Consider the following 23,963-nt stretch of genomic DNA (forward strand, 5'->3'; position numbering starts at 1 on the left):
CTGGTGGGAGTAGACACAAGAAAGAAATCTTAACTGAAGATCCAGCCTCGGAAGAATGGGTTCTTCCATCTCAACTTGGGCAAGAGATCCAGATGCAACATCTCCCTCCAATCTCCGTTGGTGACACTTGACACTTGAAACAAAACAGTTCTATTTATGGGAGAAAACAATTCAAACAAGGTTAATCCATTACCGTAATTCTGTAAACAAGCCTCTCCATGATGTAACTTGATCAAACAAGGTATGGTTCTACTCCCGCCTTCAAGTCTCAACTCTCAATCTGGTCTGTTCTGTTCTGTTCTGTTCAATGTTTTAGCTACCATTTGATGCTTTTAGATGAGTAGGCGAGCTTCATATGGTTGATTTCATTTGCTCACGAACCACATTTCTGGATTTCATATTTTTGCCTCAGTTTCAACAAAAATGAGTTGGAAACAATGAATGTGGTGAATTTTAAAAAACAGAGATACCTAATATTCTAGGGAGCACTTAACTACTGAAGTGGCTGAACTGAATTATTTTCAATAGATAAAATAATTAAAATAGTCATAGGTATAGTAATTGACCCAGCTTCAGCTTCAGCCATTAAGGAGCACACAATTAACTTATTCTTTTGTTTTTTAGGTATTTAACACAACACTTTAATAACACTCAGAAATAAGTGGCAATGGCGGGACTCGAATCTGCATATCCGCTGGGACTACTGTAACTACCCAGCTAACATACCAATTGGCCACCACTCAGTTGGTAATTAACTTATTCACTAGAACACAAAGCAACAAGTCTTTTTTTTTTTTTTTTCCTTCTGGTATTACAATTGTACGTTACAGGGGGATTAAGGGATGGGGACAGAACAAGGTACATGTGAGGTTGACTGACCTTACCACAGAGAGCCTGCAGTTTTGCCGGTATGATCCCATGCCCCCATATTCGAAGGGATGCCAACTGATCATTCAGTTCAATGACTTGGCTGTTTTCAAGAGCCTCCTTAATGATGGATGGTTGGAAAGAAAGAAGCTTAGGCACGAACCTGAATACTACGATCATGGATGGTCAGAAAGAATAGAAAATTTCACCTTTCAACTGGGTGAAAAGTGAAACAGAAAACCCTTTGTAACTTCATTCCTGGATTCAGAAATCAACGTTCGCATGTGCACATGTCTGTGAGAGATGACTGTATACATTTCAGTGGAATAAAAAAGGAACACCTGGAGGATTACAATAAGCAGAGTTACAGGATCGAATTACCTCCCAAGTGCTCACCAATCCAACCATCTATGTTGGAAGAAGCAACAAAAAAGATCATCTATAGCATCCACTGCTCTCTGAACCCTAATGTAGGTTTGTCTTATATACATTATACATTCAAGTGCAACTCTAATTCATTGTCTGGAGTTTGAAGACAGGTAAAGATTATAATAGATTTCTGCTCGAGGTCAATTCCTTGAATTATTAGTACACAGTATCTGTTTCTTACTCCATGATCTCTGCTTCTACAACTCAGCTCGAATTAATAGGCCAAATCAACGGGAAGATGATGTAAAACGTCAATTTGATCTCCATCGGGTATCGAAGGGAAGCTTGAAACAAACCTAAACTGCATACATCCTCCTGTACTCATTTAGTTCAGACTCTGATGGTACCATAGATACAGAGAATGAACGGGACCGGCTCTCAGATGCCCTCCTTATATTCCTCATATTTGACTCCTCCTTCCGGTGTAAAATGACACAGTAGCACATGGAACCAATAGTAGTCAGCATGATTGAGCCACCAATTACTGTGGCATAGATAGCAAGCCATCGGGCATGATGACCCACCACAATATATGTTAGAGATATAAAAGCCACTGATATGAAGAGGCAAGCTAGCCACATGAGTTTGTTGATCACAAACATTAGTTGTTCCTTTGCCTTCTGTTCGATTACCACAACAGATGTCTGGACCACCACAACGGCTAAGGAGATGAAAAGAGCCAGAGAGTCAAACAAGAAGAAGATCAGGAAAGCTGGATTATTTGCAATATGGGCTTGACCAAGTGATAAGCCAACCACTTCATCCTCAACATACTGACCAGGTACAGTAAAGATGGCTGCGAAAGCAACAGTTGCAATAAGGACTGCGACCACTGTAGCTGAGTTTATAGCATTATTTAGGCCACTTATGTGAAGCTTCTTTAGCCTCTTTGCAATCTTCTGTACCCGAACCCCAGTTTGATGGGACTGCTGCAGTTGTGACTGAACATCGTGTTTTATGTCACTAACTGTCTGCTTCAGTTGCTTTACTGGACTTGGAGGGTTTGCATGGTCCTTAGCAGTAGTGGCCCCTGCTCCTTTTAGAATAGAGGCAATCTCTGTATTTCCAGATTTCTCAGCAATATCAAGTGCAGTTTCTCCAGCCTTATTGAATGCATTAACATTAATACCCTCAACTGATAATAAACAGCGAACCATCTGTAGTAATATAAGCAAGTCTTAGTACAAACAATGTAGAATCCCATAGAGTCAGAAAATCTCAGGAATAATCAGATGTAAATCAATGTAAAACTTCCTTCACTTAACTTGAAATCCTAATTTCCAAAGCTTTTATTTCCACTACCCCCACCCAGATTAAAAAGAAAAGAAAAATTACTGAGTTCATCATATCCACAAAAAAGCCACCAACATGACATCAGATGATATTAAAAACTTGTAATAGCCAAAATATTGAAATTTTTTGTTCTGACCAAGAAACATCATGATGTCAGCTTTGGGTTAATTGTTTCAGATGTGGTCAGAGAGAGGATTTCTTTTGGACGACAACTGAACTGTTTGTTCAGTTGGGGGGTTGCTGGGCAGTAAGGTTATTGTTGTAAATAACACCTAAAATTCTAACTTTTAATGTCTGGTCAGCTTAGGCAGTTTGTACTTTTGCCTGATCCTTGTGGTCAGCAAGATATTTTTTATGATGAATGAAATTCAACACTGCTAATAATATAAGGAAAAAAAAAAAACATCACGATCTCAGTTTCAGTACTCTTAGATGCTGTATTATTATACTTAACTGAGTAATAGCAGCCATATGCAATTCGTGGTCAAGTTTTTCTAGATTAAGATATCCGATTCTAAAGTAGCATACTTTGACATGTTCTCATGTTAAAAATGCTGTTAGATGACTTCCAATTTCTTTGTTTTCACTTTTTGTAGAAACCAATGAAACTAATTTATCAGCCTTCTGCATATGATCTAGTTTTTTGGAACTTGTGAGTGCTACATTGTCTGATACTTGGCCAAACAAGCCAATAAATTACGAAAAGCTCACCCAATCTAGGGAACTTTGTTAAGAAGTCAATGAAGAGTTCACTAGTCTTGGCAAGTCTTAGAACAGTAGAGCACATCCTTACCTATTTCCGGTTAAGAATCAACTCCTAATATAAAAATCTCACAATCCCTAAAATCCCTTTTCTCTCCACTAATATATCCACATCTATCCTAAAATCCCGCCCTCACACCTAAGGCTGTGTTTGGTTTGATAGAAAATAAGAGAAACAGAAAGCTGAGGGAAGCCTAAAATCTACAAGTCCCACTCAACCCTCTCCCACCCATTAATAAAAGCCAAAATCAACTTTTTGCCTCTCACCCCATGTTTGTAGTCTCCACTCTCTACTTGGGTTTTGGTAAGACAATCACACATCTACTAATTTCCTTTGTATTCTTTATTTGGATCAAGTTCTCCTCTATCTTTGGCTGTAGGTGGACACCTCCCTCAGACATGGTAAGCCTATTTAACCCAAGCTTTTTCAGGAAAACGAAGAGGCACGAAAGAATTATGTGGACAGCCAGAAGAGTAGCTATTCTCTGGTCAGTCTGGGAAGAAAGAAACAATAGGATGTTTAATGGAGTGGAGAAATCTAAGGAGGAAATTGTAGAAAGAATATCTATTATGGTTATTCACTGGTTGAAATCAGTTGATTTGTTCAAAAGACTTCTCAACTGAGGACATATACAAGGATTAGAGAAAGGTAGCAACTACAACTTCCCTGATACCCATTGTGAGGGAACCATGGTCTCCACCAACACAACAAAGAATGAAGTTGAACTTTGATGGGAGCTCTAGAGGAAATCTGGACCCTTCGAGTATAGGGGGAGTATTCAGAGATGGATATGGTAAAATTTTTGCTATGTTGAGAGAAGAGGTGGTGACTTTGCTCCAAGGTGTAAGATATGCCAAACAGTTAGGGTCACACCAAATTGAGATAGAAGGGAACTCTAAGTTGCTAATGGACAGTTGATAACTTAGCTAAACAAGGGACTATGAGGGAGAATCTGTTCTGGGCAATGTTGTAATAAAGGGTTACCTTGGGATCAACACCCTATTTCAGAAGTTTGACAGTTGTATTTGATATTACTTTAATTTGCTTTAATGAAGTTACCGTTTCCAATAAAAAATAAAACAAAATAAAAGCCAAAATCAAGCCTTTGTCAAGTGACTTAACTGTGAAAACAGGTACTATTTCTATTCTTTTTTTTTTCTTTCAATGGGTTTCTCTTTTCTACTTTCATTTCTTGATTCAAAAATATTATCTCACTATAAGTTTTTTTCCCCCATAGAAAATTATGCAGTTCAAGATTTAGCAACAAGTCCTTGAAACTCTTTTCAAACTTCAAAATGGAGGACTTCTTCAGGAGTTGAGGCGCGATAGCTGGCTCTTCCTCTAGGAAACAAAAAATCCTAGAGGTTTGGTCACCCCCTAATGGATGGTTGAATGAAACTGAATTTTGATGGAAGTAGTTTAGGCAATCCAGGCCCTTCAGGAATTATAGGGTTGATTAGAGATGAGGGTGTTATTATTTGTGCCTTATATTAGGGCCCAATTGCATGAGGTGATTAGGTAAGAACAGAGTTTCTAGCAGCAGTTTTTGGGGTTGAGAAAGCTAAGGAGATAGGAACTGGTAGTTTGATTATTGAAGATGATTTGGAGATAGTAGTGGGATGATTGAAAAAAAGGTGAGGGGGTAGTTTGACAGCTTAGAAATGAATTCAGGCACTTCAAATGGTTGTTAAAAGACGTGAACATTCAAGTAAGATGGGTTAGAAAATCTATTAACAGCTTGGCAGATGGTTTAGCTAAGCAAGGGGTTCAAACTTCAAAGACAACATACGTACTGGGCACAATTGTAATACAGTATTGGGTGGCTAGTTTGTAATGGGTTTGCTAGTCTCGCACAACTTGTTGCACTTTTTTCTTTTAAAATGTTAGTGTATTAATGAATGACTAGTTTTCTGTGTTGCTGATCAAATAATAATAATGATCCAGCAACAAAACTATATTCTAAGGGTTAGGTGTAAAGCTTGGTGAGAAGAAATTTGATCATTGCTTCAAAAGTACTTAGGAGGAAAAGTTGCTTTTTGAGCACAAGGTTTGAGGCATAAAAGAGTTACATTTCTTCCTACTGCTCCACAATTAGATTTGAGCCATAAACTTGCAACTTAAGTCTTTAAGGCATAGAAATCATTAGAATCTGGTATAAATGTTTATGATTTTGTTTTTCTATCATCACTTAAAGATTAACTATCTTTTGCTTATTATGGAGACACAAAAAATATTAAACTACATAGAGATAAAAAAAACATGGTAGTTCTGGTCCTTCAGGAGGAAAAGGCTACCTCTTTAAGTAAGCTTTTCAAGCCATATCTTAGTGCTTGTTATTTACCCAAAATTTGAAGGTCCCCCCACCCCCCAAAGGGCCTGCCCCCAAAGAATGAAAAACGCCCAAAGAAAAAGAAAGATCAATATGTTTCTAAAAATAGTATTTGAGTTGTGAATGCATATAAATGTTAGCATAAATAATAAAAAGAATGCGTGTAAATGGGATGGAAGCGAAGGACAATGACTACAGGCATTGTGCTAGAGGCGCTAGAGCTCTGGCATCTAGAATTAACACCTCATTCAGATACATACAGATATCAGCAAATTCTCTAGCAGACAACTTAACAAGGGGTCAGGCAGGAGGGACTGATTTGTACTGGGGTGTTCCTAGGCCAGAACAATATAATGTAGTCCTAAAAGCTGATACAGTTTTCTTGAGCATCTGTGATGCATTTTGTTTCTGGATTGCGTTTCTTTGAATTTTCCTGGATCTGTTTCTTTTGGAAAGTAGAGGATTATATATTTCTTAGCTTTGGTAGAACTATTTGTTCTATTAATTAATAACAGAATGGCAATACCCCTTTTCTACATACAGTACAGATCAAAAGTTTAAATGAATCATCAATCAATGGTCAATGAGCTCATAAATTTTCCAAATCATAGCCTGGATATATTACTTATTGGGTGATCTTAAACAGAAAATCCTTTCTTCCTCATAATTAAATATATTATATTAAATTCTACCCATGCACTATCATGTCCAGTTTCTTTTTCTTTTTTCCTTGTATATATGGCTCCCCTATGTGCATCTCATAGAACATAAAAAATTGAAGTTCTTCATATTTGTCCTAAAGGTTAAAAAGAAAAGCATCAAGATACCAAAAAGCTTTCTCTGAATTATCGTGTCCAGTTTGTTTTTCTTTTTCTCCTCATGTATATGGATCCATCATGTGCCTCTTACAGGACATAAAAAGTTGAAGCTCTTCATGTTTTTCATAAACATAAATGGAGCAAAAAGAAATCAAAAGGAGTTCAGCATTTTGCAAAAAATAAACACCCAAAACTGTAATGTTAAATGGAACCCACCTTAGGGCGGCCTTTCGTAGTTGCAATATGCAATGCTGTGTTCCCCTTGTTATCTTCCAAATTGATGACAGAGGGATCAGGTTTAATCAATTCAAGCACAATATCTTCTTTATGCCCTTTCACTGCCATGTGCAATGCAGTTTGCCCCTTCCTATCAGTCCTAAAACCAGTATTTGGGTCCTTCGTTATCAAGGATTTCACCACATTCAAGTGCCCCAATCTTGCTGCAGAGTGGAGGGCAGTCTTACCATTGCTTTTAGCTATCTTTGCAAGGTTTGAATCATTTTCCAGTAGGAGATTGACAACACCAATGTGACCTTGACTGGAAGCTGTGTGCAAAGCAGTAGAGTTGGCTGCATCCGTTGTCATGGCTAAGTGAGGAAAAGAATTCAGAAGCTCCTTCAAAACCTCTGCAAAATCACCAAAAATAAAATATAAAAATTATAGTTCTTTTAATGGATGGGTAGCTTTGCATTATTTTAGTTCATCCAGTAGCATACAGAAGCACCAAAATTCTTAGGACCTATTGCATTGAATGACTACCAATGGTATATGGGAAAACATGCTATTAAGTGTAAAAACCATATTTCATCCAAGTTCGGATCTCCTACTCACAAGGATCAAACCCACATAACACTACAGCTGTACATTGGGAACATCTCCCCATGAATGGTAACATGTAAATACGGAATATGTTCCCAATGTACAGCTTTAGTGTCCTGTGGGTAGGAGATCAGATATATTTCATCCTTTTGTGAATTGTAGAGATGGGACGAATGGCCCATAGGATGTTTATCCCTTTTTTTTATTTTTTGTTCTTTGCTGTAATGGGCCTTAATTTGGGCTTTATTCTTTCTTGTGTTATGTTTTTTAATTTTTTGCCCAACTAGGGGCCTCTCTGTAAATTATTAAAGTTTAACTTAATGAAATGGAATTAGGGGTGTAAGAGAGAAGGTTATGTTCAAAAATCTCTCTTTGAACCCTAGTTGCCGCCACCTTCTTCTTCTTCTTCTCTCTTCTTAAAACCCAACTTCTGCTACTTTCTTTTGATTTTTTGCAACTTTTTAAACAGTCCTTTCTTTTCAAAAGGCTGTTTATCTTCTTGGTATCAGAGCAGACTGACTTTTCCCTTTTTTCACCTCTTTTTTTCCCATACACAGTGTATATGGAGAACTGAATCGTATGAATAGTTAAAGAAACCTATTTCAGCCCAGTTGTTAGTGGTTTCTGGAGAGAAGGGGACTGGTTTTGTCGTCCTCCTAACAGATTCAAGTATGCTGCCTGAAACCCTAATTTTCTGGAGAAATCTGATTACGGGCCCCACAGGGAGTTTGACTTGGGCGCTCAATGACTGAAAGTCCTCTCATCCTTCATCTTGAAGATCGAATCAAGTGGATCGGTGTTCAGTGAAGTCTACAAGGAGCAACTGAGATTTCTCTGTTTCTCCCAACTTTCGGGTGTGATGCAGGTAGCTGGTACGGCTGCATAGAGGTTGGCTCACAACACAGTTTTTGTTGATTTGTTGTTATTTGAAGTTGTTAGAAGTTATTTTCAAAGTATTTAAGAAGATGAACCCTTCAGAAGTTGAAAACAAGCATGTTGTTGAATCCGGACAAGTTCCGAGAGCCTCTGTAGACTCTCTACTAGTTGTGACCACATTCAAGCTGGATGGAACTAATTATCTGGCTTGGTCACAATCAGTAAAAATTCATATATGCAGTAGAGGCAAATGGGGTTTTATCTCCGAGAGCAAGAAGGCTCCTTCGAAAGATGATCCATCATATGAAAAATGGATGCAAGAAAATTATATTGTTATTAGATGGCTTGTGAACTCAATGAAACCGCAGATTAGTTAGCACTATTTGTGGATGAATTCAACAAAGGAAATTTGGGATAGTGTTGTTAAAACCTATTCCTAGAAATTTAATGTGGCCAGGGTTTACAAGCTGAGAAGTAATGTGAAGAATTTGAGACAGGAAACCGTTGGCTGTTTATTTCTCAATACTGAAGTCTTTATGGCAAGAAATTGATTTGATAGAAGTTGTAGCCTGGGACACCACTATTGATGTTGAGACCTACAGGAAACTTGTTGAGAGAAACAGGGTGTTTGAGTTTTTGACAGGGCTGAATCTAGAGTATGACATTACAAAGCAAAATATTTTATCCAAGGATAGTGTTTCACTGTCTCAAGCCTATGCCTTGGTAAGTAGTGAAGAAAGCAGGAGACTTGTCCAGGTTCAAGGGGCTAGTCTAAATGATCACTTTGCTAATATGAGAGTTGTTTTGGAGCAGCTACAGTAACCCAAACCAGTGAAGAAGGAAGAAGAAGATGAGGAAGAAGACAAGAGAAAGAGAGAACAGGAGGGTTTAGTCGAAACTGATTAGTCACCCATGTCGACCCCCTAATGTTTATTAGGTTCTAATTACACTTACAAAGACTAAACTGCCCTCACTTAAGTGTGGGGCAGAGTACTCTAATAAAACAGCCACATAAGCAAAGTACTTAACTGACACGAGATTACTAAACTACCCCTATTCGGCTCACTCTAACACTCCCCCTCAAGCTGGAGAATATATGTCATATAATCCCAGCTTGTTACATAGATAGTTCACTTTCCCTGAGTTTAGAGCTTTTGTAAACAAATCTGCCCATTGATCATTTGAGCCCACATGTTCTGTGTTTATCTCTCCAGCAAGGACCTTCTCCCTCACAAAGTGGCAATCAACCTCTATGTGCTTTGTTCTCTCATGAAATACAGGATTGGATGAGATATGGAATGCAGCTTGGTTGTCACAATACAGTCTCATAGGTTTATCCATGTGAAACCCAATTTCTTGTAGAAGATTCCTCAACCACACTAACTCACAGGTAGTATGTGCCATGGCCCTATACTCAGCTTCAGCACTACTTTTGGCCACAACCGTCTGCTTTTTACTCTTCCACGTCACAAGATTTCCTCCAAGAAATGTGCAATAGCCCGTAGTAGATCTTCTATCATTCACTGAGCCTGCCCAGTCTGCATCTGTATACCCCACTACTTCAAGTTTTCCTCCTGGTTTATACAATAGTCCACGGCCTGGAGCTCCTTTCAGATACCTCACAATTCTAAGAATTGCATCCCAGTGAGGTATACGAGGGTTCTGCATGAATTGGCTCACCACACTGATTGCAAAGGATATGTCGGGTCTCGTGATAGTCAGATAGTTCAGCTTCCCCACTAGTCGTCTATACCTTCCAGGATCTTCAAATACTTCTCCTGTATCACTGCTCAACTTAACATTTGCTTCCATAGGGGTCTCAGCCGGTTTTGCACCTAACAGTCCTGTTTCTTCCAATAGATCAAGAACATATTTTCTTTGGCACAGATTTACACCTTGTTTTGACCTGGCAACCTCTATTCCCAAGAAATACTTCAATGTTCCAAGATCTTTTATTTAGAAATGATTTTGCAGAAATACCTTTAATTTGCCAATCCCCAATTTATCACTGCCAGTAATGACAATATCATCCACATAGACCACTAATAGAATCTTCCCAGCTTCTGAGTCATAGCTGAACACTGAGTGATCTACCTGGCACAGTTTCATTCCAAAACTCTTCACCACTTCACTGAACTTCCCAAACCAAGCACACGGCAATTGTTTCAACCCATAAATTGCCTTCTTCAATCTGCATACCTTACCATCCTCCCCCTGAGCAACAAACCCAGGTGGTTGCTCCATATATACCTCCTCCACAAGATCACCATGGAGAAAGGCATTCTTTATATCAAGCTGAAACAGAGGCCAATCATACATAACTGCTAGGGAAATTAGTACACGAACTGAACCAATCTTAGCCACCGGAGAGAATGTCTCCATGTAGTCCACTCCATACAACTGTGAGTAACCTTTAGCAACAAGTCTGGTCTTCAGACGCTCCACACTACCATCTGGCAAGTATTTCACAGTATACACCCATTTACAGCCCATAGCATGCTTACCAGGTGGGAGAGTAGTAAGTTCCCACGTTTGAGTATGTTGAAGAGTAAAAAGTTCCTCCTCCATTGCCTGCCGCCAATCAAGTGAACTGAGAGCTTCTTGAACATTGTTAGGTATGGAAATAGAGGATAAAAGGGAAACAAACTGGCGATGTGAGGTAGAAAGATGAGATAATGAAACAAAATTGGAAATGGAATGGAGGGTAGAACTGCGTTTACCTTTCCGTAAGGCAATGGGTAGGTCAAGGTCTGAAGGTTCAACAATATGATCCATGAGAGGATCCGCAGATGAGGTAGAAGCTGGAGGAGGGGCCGGTGTCGTTCGACGTGTATACACTTGCCGGATTGATGGACGTTCGGTGGTGATCTGCACGGGATGAAGTGATGAGTCTACTCCAACAACAACATCTGGAACTGGATCACTAACAGGAAGAGGAAGAGGAGGAACGGGTGGAGACGAAGGCGCTTCAAAACTTGAGAAGAAGGGGACTGACTCAAAAAAGGTGACATCAAGGCAGACATAGCACTTCCGGGTAATGGGATTATAACACTTGTACCCTTTTTGAGTCCGTGAGTAACCAAGGAAGACGCATTTAATTGAACGTGCATCTAGCTTGTCTATTCCAGGGCTCAGATTGTGGACAAAGCACACACAAACAAAGACACGAGGAATTAATGGGAATGGAGATAAAGCGAGAAACAAGATAGAGAAGGGGGACCGACCATGAAGGATGAAGGAGGGCATCCGATTAATGAGAAAACATGCAGTGAGTACAACATCACTCCAAAACTGTTTAGAAACATTCATGTGGTGAAGAATAGACCGAGCAGTTTCAAGAAGCTAACGGTTCTTCCGTTCAGCTAGCCCATTTTGTTGAGGGGTGAATGCACATGATGTTTGATGAATAATGCCATGTTGTTCTAAATACTGTTGAAATGAAGTAAGAAAGTATTCATGACCATTATCTGAACGGAGAATTTTGATTGGAACACCAAATTGTGTGCGTATTTCAGCATGAAATTTTCGAAAAATGGAAAACAATTCACTTCTTTCTTTCATTAAGTAAATCCATGTCATTCTTGAACAATCATCAATAAAGGAGACAAAATACTTGTACCCATTATAAGACTATTTTGATTGAACCCCAAACATCTGAATGAACCAAAGAAAAATGACAACATACGACTCTCAACTCTTGGACTGAAGGACACACGACGATGTTTCCCAAACTGACATGACTCACATTGCAAAACTGACAAATGACTCGATGATGGGACCAAAATCTTGAGAGCCTTGAGAGATGGATGTCCCAGTCGGCAATGCCATTGTAGAGGAGTAAGTGAAGTCTGAAGAGCAATTGAAGATCCACCACTGTCAAGATAATACAACCCACCAGCTTCATGCCCCCCACCAATCTTCTTCCCCATCTTGAGATCCTGAAAAACACAAGTGGAAGGAAAGAAGGTAACAGAACAGTTAAGAGCTTTGGTTATTTTACTAACAGACATAAGATTGAATGGAAACTTAGGGAGATATAAAACAGATGATAAGGGCACAGAAGCCAATGTCAACATTACCAACACCACATATGGGGGATGATGACCCATTGGCAAGTGTAACAGTTTGTGATGTGGAGGTTTCAGAAAGAGAAGAGAACACACCTGGAGTCCCGGTCATATGATTTGAGGCTCCAGAGTCAATAATCCAGGGAGAGGTTTTAGATGACATGCAAGCAATACCTGATTGGGCAAGTGTGGCAGTGGTATGCTGTGAAGTAGTTTGAAGGAACCGTTCATACTCATCACGCGGTACGCTCACCATCTCCCTCCCAAAGGTAGATGTAGATGTGGGAGGAGTTCAGTTTGCCGGTTTACTGTCACTGATATCAACCTCACTTGCTACAGCATGATTAGCCCATTTAGAGGAAGGGCCATGTAGATCATAACAGAAATTCACTGTGTGTCCCTCTCTACCACAATGAGTACATTTCCTTGTAGAGTTATTCTTCCCTCTGCCACGGCCTCCCCCCGAGTCACGACCACCCCGACTAATCATGGAACTGCCACGGCCTCCTCGGGGAGCATGACCTCCCCCTCTTGTACTATGTCCAACCCCTCTAGCTGTCACAAGTGTTGATCTATCAGACTGTGTGGAGTTCTCTATCTGTCCCAAAGAAATTCTACGAAGCCTTGAGAATACTTCCTCAAATATAGGAAGAGTAGAGCCCCCCGATATTTGGGCTCTAACTGGTTCATATTCCGACTTCAGCCCCACTAAAAATCTTGTAACATGTAGTTGCTCCCTTTGCTGTTGCTGAACTTTAATATCTGGAGTAAGGGGGTGATAGACATTGAGTTCATTCCTTATATTCTTCATGCAGGCATAGTACTCTTCTAGTGTTTTGGTTCCTTGTTGTAAATCAAAATACTCCTGATAAAGCTGATACACTCTTGTTGTGTTATCTTGTCTAGAATATAGCTTCTTAGCATGCTCCCATATATCCTTAGCCGTATCAAGGAACATGAAGTTGGCACTAATTTTGGGTTCCATACTATTCCACAGCCAAGTCATGATTTGAGCATCTTCTTGTTCCCAATCATCAAACCCTGGAGAGTCCTCCGGTGGTTTCTCATCTCTTACATGCTTTACTTTCTTCTTTGCCTTGAGAAACACTTCCACTGATTTAGCCCATGGAACATAGTTCTCCCCATTCAGCTTAATTGAGGTCATTTGTACCCCTAGGTAGTCGGAGGAAATTACCACACTAGGTTTTTGATCATTGTAGCCATCTCCTATTGCTGCCATTGTACTCTTTCACAATTGCTTCTAACCTTACTTCTCAGGTACAAGCTGATTGATGTTGTTCACAGTTTGATACTTCAGCACCTATTGCAGCCCCTAAACACAACAGTGGGAGCACACACTTGTTCTTCTTCACACTATTGCTGATTTCACACACCTACGACCCACATAAGCATCACAAGCACCAAAACACAACAGTAGGCCCTCTTACAACCACTCAATAAAAAAAAAAATTGTGCATCACAAGCACCACAACACAGTCAAACTGCTACACCCAGTTCAGACTTGTTTAACACACTTAAGAGGGCATTACACAACCACAAGGAGCTTGGCAAGGTCACTGCATTCCACCTTACACCACTCGGCCACCTACAGCAGCCCTAACACCACTCAACAACTCACAGCAGCCCTACACCATTCGGCTACTGCACACACGGCCCTTCCTAGGGCAACAATAAACCTAGTTCTCTAGGTTCTAATCAGTACTAACTGATTCTTGAAGGGTTCCTACCCAGAAATACCAGCAACACAAAAGGACTAAATAACTAACCTTCCTTTGAGAGTATCAGCCAACCATTCACTGCTGAAATCACCTTCCTTGATGAAGAAAATTGTACGCAGCAGAGAGCAACGAGCTGTGATGTCTCAGACCTAGGGCAAACCAGCTCTCTCCATTAACTAACCAGAAATGAAGAAGAAGGTGTCGAACACAGTTGAGATGCTTTACAAGCAGAAGCAGGTCAGAAACCTCGCTCTGATACCATGTTTTGGAGCAGCTACAGTAACCCGAACCAGTGAAGAAGGAAGAAGAAGATGAGGAAGAAGACAAGAGAAAGAGAGAACAGGAGGGTTCAGTCGAAACTGATTAGTCACCCATTCAATCAACTCCTTAATGTTTATTAGGTTCTAATTACACTTACAAAGACTAAACTACCCTCACTTAAGTGTGGGGCAGAGTACTCTAATAAAACAGCCACATAAGCAAAGTACTTAACTGACATGAGATTACTAAACTACCCCTATTTGGCTCACTCTAACAGGAGTGAAACCCATGGGAGTTGCAGGGACTCCAAGTAGCTCAGGAAAGAAATTATTTGTGAGTACTGTAAGAAGCCAAAACACACTAAAGACAAGTGTTGGAAATTGCATCATGAGCTTCTTCCTCTTCGGTTTCAAAAGAAGTCTGATAATATGAAGGCAAGGAGTGCCAATATTATTGTTGGTCTAGATAGTGACAGATACCAAACTGAAGAGATGACTGCTAGTGAGCAGTTAGCAGCTATGAAGGCAGAATATGAGAAGTTTGGGAGGATAATCAGTCACCTAGAGGGTGCGGCTTCTTCTTCCAACCCTCTAGGAAATTCAACCTCTTCTGCATTTGCTCATTCAGGTATACGGGCTTCTGCCAATCATGCAACTATTTCAGGTAACCGTAGGATCCCTTGGATTATTGATTCCGGTGCTTCTGATCATATGACTAGCATTTCCACTTTGTTTGTTTCTTATGATTTACTTCATGGCCGTGACAAAATCACCCTAGCCGATAGCTCTCTTGCCCCTATCTCTAGCAAGGGAACCATCAAGGCTATAGATTCCCTAGTACTTCCTTCTGCTTTTTATGTACCCAAGCTAAATACAAATTTGTTATCTGTAAGTAGCCTAACTATGTCATTGAATTGTTGTGTAACCTTCTTTCCTTCCTATTATGTTTTTCAAGATCTAGAGTCTCAGAAAGTGATTGGGAGTGGCCATGAGGCGAATGGAATATATCTGCTAGACACTCCTGGACAGAGCCATGGACAACCTGGAAAAGCTGCTTTTGGGTCTACATCTACAGAGTCCATCAGTCGAGTCATGTTATGTCATTTTCGTTTGGGTCATCTTTCTTTTTCTACATTAAGTCATTTATTCCAAGAATTGTTTAAGAGAACTAGTTTGTCCAGTCTTCATTGTGAGTCGTGTGAATTGTCAAAACATCATAGAAGCAGTTATCCTCTTAGTAATAAAAGATCTTCTCCATTTCATATTGTGCACTCTGATGTGTGGGGGCCTTACCACTTACCTTCTATGGGTGGCTACAAATATTTTATCTTGTTCATTGACAACTTTTCTCGGTTCACTTGGATATTTTTTATGAAGTCCCGTGATGAAGTTCCCAGACTTGTGAGGCAATTCCATGAATTTTCCTAACCCAATTTGATACCAGAATTAAAATTTTCAGATCTAACAATGCAAAAGAATATTTTGAGAAAAACCTGGCCTACTATCTCACTGATTTGGGGGTTATTCACCAAAGCTCCTGTGTTAGGACCCCAAAACTGAATGGAGTTGCTGAAAGAAAAAATCGGCATGTTGTTGAAGTTGCAAGAAGTATTCTATTTGCCTCACATGTCCCTACACAATTTTGGGGTGATGTTGTTCTCATTGCAACCTACCTAATCAACCGTATTCCATCCAGGGTTTTGGGGTTTAAGTCTCCCTTCAGTCTTCTTCATCCGAGCAAGGATCTTTTTCCTATTTCTTGTGTCTTTGGCTACACTTGTTATGTACATACCCCAAGTGTCCAGAGACATAAATTTGAACCAAAAGCCCACAAGTGTATCTTCCTTGGTTATTCCCCCACACAAAAGGGTTATGGTTGTTTTGATCCGAAGACTGGCACTCGGCATGTCTCAATGGATGTCACCTTTGATGAGATCTCTTCCTTTTATGATTCTCCTCAGGAGAGGCATTGTCCAAAGGGGGAGAATTTGTCATAGTTGTTTGCTCTTCCCCTTCCTATCCCAGTTGAGTCTTCTGTTGAGACTCTTCCTCCTTCAAATGAGTCAAGGGAGGTTTAGTCATTTCATTGTCATTCCAGTGTTCCTATCCCTCCTCCTTTACCTCCTCGTCCTCTTTCTAATCCCAAGTTGTACCAACGGTAAAGAACCAAAAGTGAGCAGATTGTTTCCCCTACAGCACATGAGCCTCCTGCACTTCCAGTCACAGAAGAGACAACAAGTACTGATACAACCCCCTTGGAGTCATCCTTTCCAGACCTTGATAAAAAAGGAAGTGTACTGCACATTGCATTTCCAAACACTTTTCTTATAGTTTGTTCTCTCCTTCATATTTTGCCTCCCTTTCTTCTGTTGCTTCTAACCCAATTCCCAGGTCTGTGTCAGAAGCTCTTACTATTCCACAATGGAGGGATGCTATGAGAACAGAAATTGATGCCCTACACAAGAATGACACTTGGGAAGTGGTTGATTTGCCTGAAGGGAAGGATCCAGTAGGCTGTAAGTGGGTTTTTACCATCAAATATCATGATGATGGCACCATTGAAAGGTACAAGGCTAGGCTGGTTGCAAAAGATTATACACAAACATATGGGATTGATTATCTGGAGACCTTTGCTCTTGTTGTCAATATGACTTCTGTGAGAGTTCTGCTATCTCTTATTGCACACTCAGACTGACTACTTTATTAGTTGGATGTAAAGAATGCATTTTTGAATGGAGAGTTACATGAGGAGGTCTATATGTCTCTTACTCCAGGGATGTATGAAACAGATATGAAAGGGAAGGTTTACAAGCTGAATAAATTTCTTTATGGACTTAAACACTCCCCCTTTTGAAAAGAAAGGATTGTTTAAAAAGTTGAAGAAAATCAAAAGAAAATAGTAGAAATTAGGTTTTAAGAAGAGAAAAGAAGAAGAAGGTGGCAGCAACTAGGGTTCAGAGAGAGATTTTTGAACATAACCTTCTCTCCTACACCCCTAATTCCATTTCATTAAGTTAAACTTTAATAATTTACAGAGAGGCCCCTAGTTGGGTAGAAAATTAAAAAACATAACACAAGAAAGAATAAAGCCCAGATTAAGGCCCATTACAACAAAGAACATAAAAAATAAAAAAATGGATAAACAGCCTATGGGCCATTCGGCCCATCTTCTCTACACTCCCCCTCAAGCTGAGCATAGATGTCAATCATGCCAAGCTTGCCAGTATCATGCTGAAGTTTAGCCTTGGGAATGCCCTTGGTGAGGAAATCAACTAAATGCCCTTCAGAAGTGTGAAAGGTAGACACACCTCTCCAGAAGCCACTCTCTCTCGAATGAAGTGTCTGTCAACTTCAATATGTTTAGTTTTGTCATGTTGCACTGGACTGTGAGCAATGTTGATGGCAGCCTGATTATCATAGTATAACATCATTGGCTTATCATGCTCAATACTCAGTTCCTCCATCAAGGACCTAAGCCACAGTATTTAAGAAACTCCATGAGCCATGGCTCTGTATTCAGCTTTGGCTGAAGATCGGGCAACAACTGATTGTTTCTTGCTTCTCCAAGAGACAATATTACCTGCCACCAAGCTACAGTACCTAGAGGTAGATCTTCTGTCATCGATGTTTCCGGCCCAATCAACATCTGTGTAGGCTTGAATGAGATTCACCAAATTCACTAATGGATAAAAGGGCCATTACACAATGTTGGTCCCACCTCTAGGGTCTTGGGGGGTCAGTGGATATAGAACTGACTTGTAGCAATTTTGCAGAGTGGCTTGCTCTTAGACTTGAACTTGTGTTCTTATGCTTGTTAGCCAGATTCACTAATGGATGGGTAAGATAATTGAATTGACTGAAATGGTGCAGCCATACAGCATAATGAAAATGAAAAAATGAAATCAAAAGAAAACTGGCTGAAATTGAAGATGATGTAAAAAAAATAAAAATAAAAATAAAAAAAAATAAAAAAAAAACTGACACTGTATCATGCATTACAGTGTCTGCAGGGGGATTAATCAGCTTGTTAGATTGTCCCCTTACGTTGACTTTGTTATAGGCAGGAATCATCCAATAATTGTCTTGAATGGGTAAGCTCTCAGTGTCTATTAAGTTAAGGAATTTGCAAGATGGGTTTGAATGGTGTAATGATTCATGGAGAGTGGGAGAGTGGGAGAGAGAGAGAGAGAGAGAGAAAGAGAAGAAAAGGGAGATACGATTGAGAGGAAAAAGATACTACTGGCTGCCGCCAGTTTTCTATTTATATTAACTTGATAAAAAGAATAGAAATTACAAGTATGCCCCTGGCGGCACACCCTAGAACCAAACTAATAAGAAAAAAAGACAAGTAACTAACTGACAGTATCTTAAGAAATCAGCCTACTGACAGCAACTATAAAGTAACAATTAAATAAGCCTTACAACACTCCTCCTCAAGTTGGGCTGAATATGTCTATCATGCCCAGCTTGTCACACAACTCATTGTGTCGCGAATATGGAAGCCCCTTTGTGAGGACATCAGCAAGTTGTTCCTTGGTGTTGACATAAGGGATGCAAATTTCCCTTTTTTCCAATTTTTCCCTTATGAAGTGTTTGTCCACCTCAATGTGCTTGGTCCTCTCATGTAGGACAGGGTTGCTGGCAATGTTTATTGCAGCCTTATTGTCACAGTAAAGGGACAGGACTATGAACAACAACTTCAAGCTCCCCTAGAAGATTCTTTAGTCAAAGGACTTCAGCCACCCCATGTGCCATAGCTCTATATTCAGCTTCAGCGCTTGACCTTGCTACCACACTTTGTTTCTTCCTTTTCCAGGTCATTAGATTTCCTCCCACAAATGTGCAATACCCACTTGTGGACTTCCTGTCATCCACAGCTCCTGCCCAATCAGCATTTGTAAAGACTTCCACCTTTAGGTGATTGTGTTTACTGAATAGTAGGCCTGTTCCGGGATATTTCTTCAAGTATCTAAGAACTCTCTCTGCTGCCTTCATGTGTGGTTTCTTAGGAGAGTGCATGAACTGGCTTAGGACCCCAACGGAATAGGCAATGTCTGGACAGGTCATGGACAAATAAATCAGCTTTCCCACTAACCTTTGGAACTGTTTCACATCTTTCAGAGGTTCACCAACATAGTCACCTAACTTGTAGTCAACATCCATGGGAGTATTTGCCGGCCTTGCACCTAATTTGCTTGTATCCTGTAATAGATCAAGGGTGTATTTCCTTTGAGAAATAAAGATACCATTTTCTGAGCGGGCAACTTCAATCCCAAGGAAATACTTCAGGGGACCTAGATCTTTCACTTCAAATTTAGATGCAAGGAATTGTTTCAAGTTCTGTATCTCTGAGCTCCAACTTCCTGTAATGATGATATCATCCACATACACTATCAATATAGCAACCTGTTCCTGACATCTCTTCACAAAAAGTGTATGATCAGACTGACATTGTTTGAAGCCCATTTGTTGAACTGCCATGTGAAACTTACTAAACCAGACTCTGGGAGACTGTTTTAAGCCATAAAGAGACTTTCACAACTTGCACACCTTATTTTCACTTCCCTTGGCACAAAATCCAGGGGGTTGAACCATGTATACTTCCTCCTCTAAGTCACCATTCAGAAAAGCATTCTTTATGTCCAATTGATGCAATTCCCAATCAAGATTAGCAGCTAAGGACAGGAGAACCCTAATTGAGTTCATCTTAGCTACTGGAGCAAAAGTCTCATCATAGTCAACCCCGTATACTTGTGTGTACCCTTTGGCTACTAATTTTGCTTTGTACCTTTCAATTGTTCTGTTTGCCTTGTGCTTAACCGTGAACACCCATTTACACCCCACAGGGTCTTTCCCCTTTGGAAGATCTACCAATTCCCAAGTTTGATTTTTGTGAAGGGCATTAATCTCCTCCTTCATGGCATCTATCCATTCAGGGCATTTTAAGGCTTCTACAACATTTCTGGGAACATGGATGTAATCAACTGCCGATAGGAAGGCTCGGTATGAGGGGGAAATGTGATCATACGAGACAAAATGGGTAATGGGGTGTTTGGTAGTGCATGACCTGACTCCCTTTCGTTGGGCAATAGGAATGTCAAGGTCATCCACAGTAGAAGTAGGATTGAGGAGTGGACTTACCTCCTAGGAGTCTAATGGTGTCGGTTGCTCAGTGTTTGGCTGCTCCATATCTCTATCACACCGCTGATCTCTACGACGTGTACGTTGGAAGACACGGAAGGGAGCAAGGTCCAGAATAGAAGGAAGAGATACCTGAACCTGCTTCTCCTCTTCCACACTACTACTCTTCCCCTGAGGAGAAGCAGGGAAGAATGACTCAAACTCAAAAAATGACACACCCATAGACACAAAAAACTTACGACTAACAAGATCAAAGCACCGATACACTTTTTGAGAGGAAGGATACCCTAGAAAAACACAAGGAATGGACCAAGAGTCTAACTTACCTCGAGATAGAGACAAATCATGGACAAAGGCACGAAAACCAAAGACTCTCATGAGAATGGAAAATAAAGGAGATTGAGGGTACAATAACTGATGAGGGGCCATGTAGTTCAACACTTTGGAGGGCATGCGATTGATGACATAAGCAGCTGCATGTATAGCATCCACCCAAAACCTTTTTGGAACATTCATGTGTAACATCATCCCGCAAGCTACCTCAAGGAGGTGTCTGTTTTTTCTTTTTGCAACACCATTTTGTTGTGGTATTCTAGTGCATGAGCTCCTATGAATAGATCCGTAGGAGACAAAGAACTCATTGAGCTCCCCATGGAAGTATTCTTTTGCATTGTCGGATTGGAAGATCTGTATTTCAACATGGAACTGCGTAAATACCATCATCTGGAAGTCTTTCACAATCTTTGGAACTTCGTCTCTACTACGCATAGGAATTACCCATGTATAGCGAGAGTAATCACCAATCAATGTGATAAAGTACTTATATCCGCCCTCAGAGATTACACTGGTAGACCCCCATACATTAGAATACACAACATGAAAAGGAACATTTGATCTTTTATTACTTGAGTGAAAAGTTGTTCTACATTGTTTGCTCAACTGACACGTTTGACACTGGAACTCTGACACTGAACATGACTTAAATAAAACCGGAAACAAAGACTTTATTATTTCGAAAGAAGTATGACCTAAACGACTATGCCACAAAAAAATTTGACTCTTTTTTGACTGACTATGTGACTCTGGGGATGACACCGAGAGACCAACTTTGTTGTTGAGAATGTAGAGGCCATCCACTAGGCTCCCTCTACCAATCGTCCTCCCAGAAGTTAGGTCCTGAAAAACACACGAGTCAGCAAAAAATGTTACACTACAGTTTAAAGAGCTTGTAATGCTACTAATTGAAAGCAAATTTATAGGAAGTTGAGGGACATGCAATACACAATTCAGGTTAAGGCCATGGGGAAGAGATATTGATCCTTGGCCTGCAATGGAGGAAAAAGAACCATCTGCAAGTCTCACTCTATCCCTTCCTGACAAAAGGCTATAAGACTGAAACAAGTTCGGCTTACCGGTCATGTGGTTGGAGGCCCCTGAGTCAATGATCCAAGGGGAATCCGTGGGAGTGACATGGAATGCAGAAGCCGTATTACCTGAAGTAGATGCAAATGAAGTAGAGGGAGTACCAGTGACTGAGCTGTCCATTTGTCGCAAAGCCCTACCATAAGATTCCAGGTGCTCTCTGAAGGAATTCATTATATTTTCCTTGGGGTCAGACTTATTAGGGTGGTCCCAGGTACTACTGGCAACCTGAGTATCTTGGGTTGCCACATGTGCTGCATTCTGTGTTGTGTTCATTTTCTTCTGACCTTGACCTTTACCCTGTTCTTGATTCTTCACTGCCCACTTGGGTTTCCCGTGGATGTCCCAACAAGTGTCACGTGTATGCCGTGAACGCCGACAGTGGGTACAAAACAACTTATCTTTATCATCAATCTTCTTAGTGTCACTTTTCTTCCCCGTGGAGTTATTATTCATTGCAGCCAAAGCAACTTGTTGCTCCCCCTCAGCTGTAACCATTACATTCCGCCTGCTTTCTTCCGATTGAACAAGAGAGTATACCTCGTGAACCATCGGCAACTCTTTGCTTCCTAGGATCTGAACCCTCAACGGTTCATACGCAGGGCTCAGTCCCAACAAAAAGGCAAACACACATTGTTGAGAGACCAGCTTCCTGTAGGCTTTAGCATCATCATCATGTTTCCACTCTATAGCCTGATAATGATCCAATTCTTTCCATATGGAGGTAAGGGCTGAATAATATGAAGACAAACTACGGTTTTCCTGTTTACAGGTTGAAGATTCAGCTTGTAACTGGTAAACCTTGGCATAATGCCTTTGCTCAGAATAGATAGTTTTGGCTTATTCCCAGATCTCACTAGCGGTGTCTGTCCACATCAGGTTCCATGGCTGCGAGGAGCCAAGACATCACCATATTGTTTTCTTGGTCCCACCTCCACTTCCTCGAGGGATGGTTTGTTGTGGAAAGAGTGCAAGAATGGGGTTTTCTCAGTGAAATATTTCTATCTAGCTATGTTAAAGGATCAGCAGGGATCAGATTACAAGAGTGGAATGTGGGGGAACCCCATTCCACCTAGAGTGGAAGCTTTTGCTTGGCTGGTTGCCATGGACAGCATCTTAACATCTGATCATCTGAAGAGCAGAGAGTTTCATATGGAAAACTTTTGTGTCATGTGTAGTTCAGATGAAGAATCTGTTCTGCACTTATTTTCTACCTGCAAGACTGCAAGAATAATTTGGAGTTATTACACTTCTTTATTTGGGAAAAGTGCGATTCAGCCAAGATCAGCAGCAGAAACTTTCTCCACCTGGCCAAGAATTGGGGGTGGTAGGAAAGCAGGGATAGTTTGGAGCTGCATCACATCTGCTGTGTGCTGGACACTATGGAACGAAAGGAACAGAAGGATTTTTGAAGACAAACTCAAGAACACAATAGTTCTGGTGGCTCTGGTTGGAAAGTTAACTGCAGATTGGGTTTGGGTGTTACCAGATTTCAATCAAGTAAACAGATCAGATTTGGGGGAAAATTTCTGGAGTTTGCTTGAGATTCAATAATGTATCTGCACCAGTCGTAGTGTTGGACTGTACCTAGTTCAGTTTTGCTCTGTTTTGTAAGCTAGGTGCCATCTTGTAACCTACTACGTGTAACTGATCTTTTTCTTTTAATAAAATTTCTATTTTACTCTTTAAAAAAAAAAGTGGTTGGTTGAAGGGTTGGAGTGGGAGACTTTGGGGGAGGATCAGGTGCACTTTTTGGAGAAAATGTTTGAAGAGGAAGAGATCAAGGAAGCAGTTTTCCCTATGAATAGATCAAAAGCCCCGGGCCTGATGGATTCACCATGGCATTCAATCAAGATTGTTGGGATATAATTAAAGATGATCTTCTCAGAGTTTTCTGTGAATTCCATAGAAGGGGGGTAATCAATGGAGGGGATGAATTCTACTTTTTTAGCGTTGATACCAAAGAAGAACAATGATATACGACCCAAAGACTTTAGACCTATCAGCCTAATCACAAGGTTATAGCAAAAGTGTTGTCTCTGAGGATTAAGAAAGTAATCCCCCCATTGATTTCACAATCTCAAGGGGCCTTTGTGCAGGACAGGCAGATCATTGACTAAATCCTTATTGCTAATGAATG

The 23,963-nt window shown here is 40.4% G+C and overlaps 1 protein-coding gene across 1 annotated transcript in view; it reads right to left on the bottom strand.

Annotated features, from left to right (window-relative positions):
• Positions 1–1,095: 1,095 nt before the first annotated feature.
• Positions 1,096–23,963, bottom strand: part of LOC104593344 (ankyrin repeat-containing protein At5g02620-like) — a 28,312-nt gene continuing 5,444 nt past the window's right edge. The window contains exons 2-3 of the mRNA XM_010253102.3: positions 6,716–7,125; positions 1,096–2,453 (exon numbers count right to left, since the gene is read on the bottom strand). Coding sequence (XP_010251404.1) covers positions 1,593–2,453; positions 6,716–7,125 — 1,271 coding nt within the window. The 3' untranslated portion in view covers positions 1,096–1,592. The remainder of the gene's footprint in view (positions 2,454–6,715; positions 7,126–23,963) is intronic.

The sequence above is a fragment of the Nelumbo nucifera genome, chromosome 7 (genome assembly GCF_055504915.1).
Source record: "Nelumbo nucifera cultivar China Antique chromosome 7, China Antique-T2T, whole genome shotgun sequence".
Lineage (NCBI taxonomy): Eukaryota > Viridiplantae > Streptophyta > Magnoliopsida > Proteales > Nelumbonaceae > Nelumbo > Nelumbo nucifera.